Source organism: Python bivittatus, unplaced genomic scaffold (assembly GCF_059951505.1).
Source record: "Python bivittatus isolate LINGU-HERP-01145 unplaced genomic scaffold, Pbiv_v1 ctg000480_np1212, whole genome shotgun sequence".
NCBI lineage: Eukaryota > Metazoa > Chordata > Lepidosauria > Squamata > Pythonidae > Python > Python bivittatus.
The window spans coordinates 81,436-91,914 of NW_028277075.1; the positions used below are offsets into that span (position 1 = coordinate 81,436).

Here is a 10,479-nt window from a genome sequence, read left to right on the forward strand (position 1 = left end):
ACGTGCACACACATATCTTTGAGTCAGTTTTGACTCCTGGCAGCTACCTGGACAAATCTCTGCAGTTTTCTCGGCAAGATTTGCAGATGTGATTTGTCCTCGTCTTCTTCCTAGGGCTGAGAGAGAATGACTGACCCAGGGTCACCTAGCTGGCTTTATGCCTAAGGCAGCACTAGAACTGACATTCCCCAGTTTCTATCTCAGAGCTCTTAACCACTTCACTAAATTGGCTCTCTGACATTAGAATCCATTGAATACCATTCTGATAGGTCAACAAACTTCAAATGTCCTTTAGACTTCCTGAATTCAAGGCTTTCTGGGTCAAAACCTTTATGGCCCTGTGGAAATATAATACTTGCGTTATTCCTACAACATGATTAATATTAAGCTAAGATTATCTATAATATTCTATCCACTGTTTATCTTCACTATTTGGTTTGTTGGCCAGAAAACTGGTGTTGCGTAGTATGACAATCCAGCGTGAGGGTCTCCAAATAACATGCAGGATGAGAGAAATCCAACCCAACTCATTTATTACTGCAGCAATAAAGGAGGACCCATCAAAGTGTCACTACACAGGGAGGACGCTCAGTGCTTGTCACATTAAGCCTTTTATACAATATTCAAATAGGGAGAAAGAATATGATTGGTCAAAATTTGATACAAATTGCACATGCATATAACACCTTGTCTATCTCATAATATACAAGTGGGGGTGCAATTATAATATAATAGCATAGGAGGTATGGTTTTAGGGTCCTTCCATCATAAGGTCCCAATAGTTCATCAGTCTAACCACGGAACTGGTCTTATCTGGCTCTGGCAGTTAATCCTGGGTTTCCCTACTTGCCCTTCAGTTTCATAACTTCTTTTTCTGCCCAGCAACAGCCAATATAGACTAACAGATTATTGGCATCTTGGCAGAATTAGGGCCACTCTCTTTATTTGCTTAACTTCTTAGCATATCATAGAATGTTTTTAGAAATTTCATAGACATTTCAGAACCAACAGAGAGTATTTCAGGCTAACTGAGGTTAACAGTATAACCTGATAATTTATCAAATTTCTGTACAATGTCAATACATTTTGGGGAAGTACATTCATCATTTATCAATCAAACAATATACCCTCAATATAAAATTAGCAATTCATGTTCAGCCCTAGCTGAAATGCACTTCATTGGTGTGGAAGGAATAAAAAGAAACAATATGGAATGAATGGTTTGAGATCACTGAGATATGGAACTATTCTCATTTATTTATTTAATACCTAGCCTCTTATTAGTTGGTGATAACACTTGGCAAAGGTCAGATAAACTACAAGTCTGTTGCATTACATTTTGCCTTCTGACTCCCTTTGCAAATCCCTATTTACTCTGCTTAATTATTAATAACAAATACTAACTCCAAGAGTTGTATATAAATTTCAAACATGTTTGTAATCCAGCAGAATGCCATAAAATGCTTTTGGAGAATTGTAAGTACGATATGCAGTTTTCCTCTGTCTTAGCTTATTAATGCTTTCTGCAGGATGTCTGCTTCCTTTTGAGGATTAAGATCCTTAGGTGGTTCCAATTAACCTCCCTGCCATGATAATGATTTCTGTCTAGAGGATGGAGGGAAAATTTACTCGCTGTCAGAGGGTGTTTTAAGGGCCTTTTGTATGCCCTTAAAATACATTTCTGAAGGTTGTATATCCTGTTTAGGAAAAGGTTATAAAGTCTGAAGAAAAGAGGGAACTATCTCACTGCATGAGTGGAAATGCATGTAAGCGACATTAATCAGAATGTGATAATTTTTTAAAAAAGCAGAAATATCTTCTGGTGTGATTCAGAATGGAGACAAAATTCTATTGCATTATCTCAGAAACCACAGATGCATGACACTCATGTCACCTACTCCCAGCACAGCACTTGTTATCAAATAGAAGGCTAGGAATCACCCAAAAATGTGACGCTGCCCAAGTTTGGGAGACCCGATGCCAGTGCAGCACAATTTAACATTTAGCCCCAGCAGATATTGGAATTCCCTTCTCCTACGCAAAAGGCAGGCTATCAGTGCAGACTTCCTGAATGACAGCTTAATGCTGGCCTCTGAGAAACTGAAACAGTTTTTCAGGCTGGGTGCTTAAAATTAATAGCAAGCTAATAGCAGATGTTTTACTAGTCATAAGAGTTTTCTAGTAGAGTTTCCTAGTAATCTACTAGAGTTTTTTTTTGGTAGAGATGAAATATGGGGAGAAGTGCTAGAGCACAGAGTTGCTAGTAGCTTTAAGGAATGGGAAGTAGACAGTATTAAAGTTGCCTGAAAGATGAGGGTCCTCATAAGCATCAAGATAAATATAAAATGAGCCATTAGGATTTCAAGCTGTTACAAAATCCCAAACATGTGATCAAAAATGAATATTACTGCTTTAGAGCAAATGCTAAAATGTGGAAACGTTTTAAAATATTTCAAACAATATAGTTTGTTTTGTTTTTTGAAACCGCTGTTATTAAAATGCTAGAAAGCATCATTATGGAAATAATCCACCATTTTTTAAAAAAAATCTGTATGCAAATTTGTGAAACTAACTTCTAAAATTCCCTCTTGCACTACTTGCAGGAAAGCTAAATTAATTATGCTATATAAATGTATAGATATAGGGCATAATCCACCATTCTTACAGAATTCCTATGTATTTCTGGATTGTTCCTCTAATATCTTCTATTAGCAGAAGATTACAATGAAGTCAATCATCAACTTCTCGTTATTGATTAGTCTTCAAGTCTGTTGCCATCAGTTCCCGGAATACCCTGATCATGACCATGTCCACAAAGATATAAATTCAAACAAACATCAGGACCTTCCTTTGGCAGAAGAAGAGAAGTACCCAAACTATCATAAGATAGTTTCCAGTAATGCTGAATTTGCATTCAGATTCTACCAGCAAATTGCTTCAGATGCAGCTGTCAAAAATATTTTCTTCTCTCCCTTCAGCATCTCCATAGCTTTTGCACTGCTGACTTTAGGTGCCAAATCAGAAACCAGGGATCAGATTCACAAAGCACTTGCTTTTAACCTCTCAGACATTGAAGAGAGGGAGATACATGAAGGATTCCAACAGCTCATCTATGTGCTTAGCCATCCAAGAAATAAAGTACAGGTGAACATAGGCAATGCCTTGTTCATTGAAGAATCCTTGAAATTCCTGCCTAAATTTTTGGAAGATGCCAAAACCTTGTATGAAGCTGAGGGCTTCTCTGCCAATTTCAGTGTTCCCAGACTGGTTAAAAAGCAAATTAATGACTATGTGAGAAACAAGACTCATGGGAAAATAGCTCATGCTGTTGAGGATCTTGAACCAACCATTGTGATGGTCCTTGTGAACTACATGTTCTTCAAAGGTAGGTTGAAGAACAGTTATTTATAAATGGATCTTGCAATATAACCTAGTCTACTCCACCTTTCCTTTACACATTTCCAGTCATCCTGGAAGAGGAGTCATGCAATGGTACTTGGTGAGTTTCAGGAACAGGGAAGCCTCCTTCTGCTAGACTATATGGTACTAAAAGGCTGCCAACCTCATACTGAGCATTTTATAGATATGTAGGAATGAAATTCAAGCGCTTGGGTAGAGAAAAGAATATTGTTTTCCTTCTCCTGAACATTTTCTGAATAGTTGTCAATCTGCTATTTAACTTGGTTGTATCATTTTCTTCCTCCCACTCCCAATCCTTATTACTTTAAGTTTTCAGAAGCTTGAATGGTCATTTTCCCACTATCTACCTGCCTCTGTTTATTTGTTTGAAAATTGTATATGAATCTTGCATAACTCACTTTCTTCTAACCATAGATTTAACTGCTAGGGATGTACATGGCAGCTGGCTTCTTAGATGCTAGCTATCCTCCCCACCACATCCACTCCACCCCCCTCAGCCCCCAAACACACACAAGCTGCTTTTTTATAAGTTCACTTGCTGTCTTAAGCTATTATCACATCCGATCTTGTCAGACAGATTTTTAAAAAATATCTTTAATTTCAAAATGCATGTATCTTTGCAAATTAGGTAGTTCCCTGAATGTTTTGCACTATTCCTTTAGCTTATTCCAAAAGATTTGCTGTTCAACTTCCTGTATTAGGGGAAGTTAGCAGAATGTGCAGCATCATATACTGCCATAGAAAAGTAATCTTGTATATGATTCCAAGTTATGGAACAGGAGCTTTTTAGTACAGGTAGTCCTTGCTTACCAACTGTCTCATTTGCTGACTGTTCGACAGTACAATGGTTGGGGAAGAAACAGCTTTGCAACCAATCCTCACATTTATAACTGTCACAACATCCCTTGATCACATGATTGCCATTTGGTGTTTTGCAACTGGCACGCATTTACAACCGTCGCAGCATTCTGTGGTCACAATTGCCATTTGCGTACTTCACAACCAGCTTCTGACAAGCACATTTAATGGAGAACACGGAAGTGAAATTGCAAGTCATGGTCACATGATGTCTCACTTAATGACCATGGTGATTCACTTAATGACCAAAGCAGAAGTGAGGTTGTAAATCCATCATGGTCATGTGATGTTTTGCTTAGTGACTGTGGCACTTAGCAACACAGTTGCCAGTCTCAATTGTGGACGCTAAATGAGGACTACTTGTATTGCTAGCAGCAGGAAAATGTCAAGTATCAGAAGTAGGAAGGGGATGGAAAAAATACTTTCTTACTGGTTCTGTTAAGGTGAGCCTCTTTCTTGGCTGTTTTGACAGTAGGTGTTTGTTATGTGTTGTTGCTGGCTGCTATTTTATGTGTCTTTATAGTTTCACTTATTGTTTTTACTTTGTTTTAATTGTTAGCTGCCCAGTCATGCAATTGAGATGGGTGGCCATACAAATTTAATAAATAAATAAGTAATAAGGTCTGCTGCTGCTGTGCTCGAGATGTTAGGGGAGGTTTACCAAGGATTGCTGAGGAAAAAAATAATATGTTGGAAAATTAGCATGCCATCCTTGCTCTGCATGTCCCCTAAGAAATGAATTGCACTGAGTTCAATAAGGAAATGTGCAAAATACTGATTAATTAACATTCAACCCAGCATTAGAGAAGATCTTTTATGTTTTGACAAGTTCATTTCATTTCCTGGAGACATTTGGTTGTGTGGCACCATCAGAACTCCCTGCCATTAGAGATTCATAAAATCTTAGAAAATTCTGAATGCCCTGGACAAATTCCTGGCTACCAGAGTAGATGATAAAAGCATTGGTCTTTGAGAGTAGACGAGCAAAGCACTGGTCTAAAGCATACAGTTGTAGCCCTTCTATACTGGTTGAACTAAAAAGATTAAATATTATTGATTATATACAATATCACTTTGGAAAAATTAACTACTCAGATTATCTGCTATCTAATCTCTCTTTCCCCCCTGCCAACCACCATCCTGCTTTTCTTTTTCTCAAGCTTCCTGGAAAAAACCTTTTAACACTCATTTTATCAGAAAAGAAGACTTCTTTATAGATGCAAACACAACAGTGCAAGTTGATCTGATGAGACGCACAGACTACTATAACATTTTCCACGATGAAGATCTTTCTTGCTGGGTGGTAGAAATTCCTTATGAAGGAGATGCTACGGCATTGTTTATTCTACCAGATGAAGGGAAGCTAGAGCATGTGGAGGCAGCTTTGGTGAGGGAAACCCTGTCTAAATGGAGAACTTCCTTTACGTATAAGTAAGTCTTTTCTCAGCACTGTTTTACAATCCCTTTTCTTCTAAATTTTTATTTCTTGAATTAATTTGTTATAAAATCAAACACCTTCACGATATATAATAATTATATATGTGATTGACCTCAAATCCTTCAACAGTTATTTTTAATGACAGGCCAATTAATTACCAGGTCTATAATAAGCAGAAAAAGATTAATTTGATTCCTTCTAGTTATTTGAAAGGGCCAATCCAGATATGACATTAAATATGGATAAACACTGAATAATCCTGATTTTTTTTAAAAAAAATGTTTATACTGTATGTCTAAATGAGGAAGTTCCTCTACATGGAAGTTGTAAATAGGGTATTCTTGGTGGTTACCCAATGATTGTGAAGATCGCATTCATGTGGAGAGGGAGAGTAGGGACATACCAGCTACCTCTCTGCATTGCACCTCTGTTTATCAGTAAGGAGAAGAAAGTCTTAATAAAGTTGCTGGAGCTGGCTCAGTGCACCCAAGTGGTTCCCGTGGTGGGTAAGTGTTCTTACTTAATGAGTTTTTAATTCATAGAGAAACATTGGCCTCTTCTCTGCAGAATTTTCCCCAACATATTATATGTGAGGCATTCTGAGAAGAGGTATTGTTAGTTCATTGCATTATCATCATCTGTTTTTTTCACTTCTTTTCCTCCTCCTTTTTTTTCTTATTAAAGAAAAATTATCTATCTATCTATCTATCTATCTATCTATCTATCTATCTATCTATCTATCTATCTCCACTGGTTTTAAATTCAGGGGGCAATACAATGGAGGACACAGTCACACAACTGAAAATATAATATTTGGATTGTTTTCTTTGTTTTGGTTAACCAGAAATATAAATCTGCAAATTCCCAAATTTTCAATGTCTACATCTTACAACATCAAAGGCTTGTTACGAAGAATGGGAGTGACTGCTGTCTTTGACAACACTAGTGACTTATCTGGAATTACTGGAAAACGCGATCTGAAGGTTTCAGAAGTATGTATGGGAGTGAGGTTGGTGGTAATGGCTCATTGCTCTTTTCCTTAAATCAAATATTTTTTAAAAAATCTTTATTTTTACACCAAGGAATTTGAAAAAGTTAGTTCTAACCTCCACCTGGAAAAATTTGAAGGACACCTGAAAAAGGCCTCTATTTTATTCCTTGTTTTTCTTTTAGGAAACTATTATTCATATATGATTCCCCAGCTTTCAGATTTTCTTGTGAGAAATAAGGAAGTAAAATTAGTTCACATTGAAATGGAAGCTCATCCAATTTTACAATTTTGAATAATTCCATGAGTTGAAATTGAGTTATTTCTCTGATCTGTGTGATGCAGTTATCCATTTAAACAGTTATCCATATATTAGGTAACAATATGCATAAAAATGCATAAAATACAGAAGTACATTATTAGGTAAAAATGAGAGACAACGTATATATTATGCCCCCAAATATATACAAATTTTACAGCCAAGTTGTTTTTAAAAATCCTTAAATTGGTATAGAAAAAGTGGTCTATATTTACCCCCCCCCCAAAAAAAGAGGCTGAGAAAAACTGAAACCCACCAGATCACAAAAATTGAAAACTAATATGAACCAAAGTAGAGAGATTTTCCCAAAAGAAATTCCACAGCTAAATATAGGTACAGACAGATTAATCCATTTCTAGGCTGGTTTTGTATGCATTTATTCAAAAACCTGCTTGATCCAGTTTTGCTATAAATCTGTTTTTAAAAGATGCTGACTCAATCATCATATTTAAATATAAATATTTTTCCAGCATTCTCATTCTTGTATGTGTCATATCCCGAAACAGGTATTTGTAATGTATTTTTAAATACTCCTGAAAACTATATTCTGAATTACAATTGTGTGAAAACTGAAGGAGACTTGCATTCCAATCATACACTAATAAGATAAAAGCATAAAAATACAGATACATGTATTTTGATACATCCAAGAATTTCTATTTAAATGTAGAAAAGAGAGTCCTCTTTTCTGCAGAATCCCTCTGGGCTCAATGCTCTCCTCACTCCTATGTAACATCTACATGAAGCCAGTGAGCAAAGTTATCCAGCAGCATGGGATGAGATATTGTCAGTATGCTGATAATACTCAGCTCCATATCTCCATCCCAGGCCAACCAAGTGATGCCGTGGAAGTTCTGCCTCAGTGTCTGGATGGGGAAGAACAGGATTCAGCTCAATCCTGGTGAGACTGAACGGGTGTGAGTCTCAGGGCCCCCTGAATCCAGTGTTTTTCATCTTTGGTTCTGGATGGAGTCACACTACCCCAAACAGAATTGATGCATAACCCAGGGGTTCTCCTAGACTTATGGCTCTTGTTTGCAGAACAGGTGGCAGCCATAGCCGGGGGTGGGTGGGGGGGTGCTCACAATTTTATTTTGTACACCAGTTGCACCCTTTCCTGACTCAAGCCTTAGTCACCTAATGAGTGGCTTACTGCAATGTGCTGTACATCGGCCTGGCCTTGAAGACCATCTGGAAGCTACAACTAGTCCAGTACATAGTGACATGGGCAGTTATGGGTGCATCTTGATACATCCATGTTACACCTCTGGTCCGCAGGCTGCACAGGCTTCCACTGTGCTTCTGGGTGGAATTCAAAGTCCTGGTTGTCACCTATTAAGCCCTTCATAGCATTGGGTCAGGTTATTTGTGGGACTGCTTCTCCCCCATTGTTTCTACCTGTTCCACTAGGTAGGACAGGAGGGGCATGCTCCAGGTCCCCTCAATTAAAAGATGCCACCTAATGGGACCTAGGAAGTGGGCCTTTTCTGTCATAATACATGCCTTCTGGAATACCATTCCCCTGAGATTAGATTGGCCCTGACCCTTCCAGCCCTTTGTGAGACACTGAAGACCTGGATGTGCTTTGGGTCCTAGGGATCAGGAGGTTAGATAACCCATGAAATTTTATTACTGAGTGTTTATTGGATTTGTTTTCAGTGACTATTGTAGATTTTTACACTTTTGTTGATACTGGTTTTTGTATTGTTTTTAATGTGTTGTTAGTGGCCCAGATTTGCAGCTGCAAGTTGGGTGGCCATAGAAATAAATACATAAATAAAAAAAAATAAAGTCTTGTCCCTAATTGACATAGATCTACTTCAGCTCATGGACACGAACACAGAAGTACATATTTAACAGCTTCTGACATAACCAGATCATCAAAATAAATGGAAATGTATACAGTTATGTCATCCTTGCTTATGTGTGTATGTATAAACACATATCTCCCAGTCTACTCCCAAAACTCTCCTAATAAATTGGGTCTAGTGACCTACCAAGATGCTAAAGTATTGGGCCTGCTCATTTCTTTCACTAGAAATATTGTACCTAGACTTTTTTTCCCAAAGATTTTGAGTTTTGGATCTACTGAGTGAAATGCCCTAATAAAGAAAATGATTGTGTCAAACAGAATAGTTCCTTCAAGGATCTGTAGTGAAAAGATCCTCAGATAAAGATCATTACAATATTCATTTGCGAATATTGTAGGAAAGACTTTAATTGGTTAAAGCTGTTTTCTCCCTACAGGCCTTTCATAAAACTTTGCTGAACATTCATGAGAGTGGCACGGAGGCAGCAGCCGTCACCATTATAGAATTTATGCTACGTTCTGCTCCTGCTCACGTTTCACATTCTATCAGATTCAACAGATCCTTCTTGATGATATGTATTGATAAGCAAACGGAGATCATCACTTTCCTAGGGAGAATTATGAATCCTACTGAAGAATGAAGAATAAATATTAGAATATGTCAGCCTGTTTAGGTAATTATAAAAATACCTCCCTAAAGCAAATGGCTAGGTCCCTACTAACAGGACAGAGTCTGCAACTGCATTATAATTGATTGAAACCAACAGTTTGTGAGAAAAGTAAAAGAATGTTGTGCTTTTATAATAAAATTGATTTTAAGCTCTGCCATCTTGTAGGTTCACCTTTTGTACTACCATCTGAAAATCTGATGCTCATTTTTATTGTTGGGAAAGAGCAATTCTAACTGCCATATCTCAATACAATATTCCTGAGTTAGGAAAAGTTTAGAGGAAAAGGCAAACATTGGGCAATTTTTCAATGGGCTTTTAAGCATATACAGGTATGAGTAATGTGGAATATGACAGGAGTGTATAAAATTGTACATAATATGGAAATAATGACAATAAATACATTTTTGGTGTGGCCTAATCATGATGACTCTTATATTCAGAAATAAAAGGAGACAGAAAGGGCAGCTATAAACATCTCTGTGTTGCAACTGATCCTTGACTGTACAGATTCCTGCTCTAAATATGATGTTGTAAGGCCATTAACATAAGTGCATAAAACAGATATGTTTTCTTTTCAATTCAGAACAAAATAATCTCACATGAAATGTTCCACAGAAATGTTTTGAGGTAATTATTCCCTTGGAACAAACTTGAAACAATCTGAATGGTCTTTGTGTTCCTGCCCCATCGTTGTTCACCACAGGATTGCAAGAGTGGATGGGTTAATAGTCCCTTCTAAATGCTGTCGACTATCCAATATACAGTTAATTTGGCCGTATGATTTTAAAAACATTCTTTTAAAAAAAAATTAAAATAAATCCCATGTAAAACAATGAGAACACAATTCCACTCTCAGTAACTGAAAGGTTTGTTTAAATTTACACATACATACACACACACATACAGAATGAATAGATAAGAGTTCTTTTCAATTTTCTTAAATAAATGTTATGGGTTGCTGAACCAACTGATTAC

At 37.1% G+C, this 10,479-nt stretch overlaps 1 protein-coding gene across 2 annotated transcripts; it reads left to right on the forward strand.

Moving 5' to 3' along the window:
* Positions 1–1,412: 1,412 nt before the first annotated feature.
* Positions 1,413–9,658, forward strand: LOC103056874 (alpha-1-antitrypsin-like). 2 transcript variants are annotated; one of them, XM_025167963.2, is made up of 5 exons: positions 1,413–1,476; positions 2,716–3,385; positions 5,439–5,709; positions 6,561–6,708; positions 9,271–9,658. In XM_025167963.2, exons 1-5 carry the CDS (start codon positions 1,432–1,434, stop codon positions 9,472–9,474), a joined length of 1,338 nt encoding a protein of 445 aa, XP_025023731.1. In that variant the 5' UTR covers positions 1,413–1,431; the 3' UTR covers positions 9,475–9,658. The 2 variants fall into 2 exon arrangements, with proteins under 2 accessions (XP_025023731.1, XP_025023730.1); XM_025167962.2 differs by having other exon boundaries at positions 1,431–1,476; positions 2,713–3,385.
* The last annotated feature ends 821 nt before the right edge of the window (positions 9,659–10,479 follow it).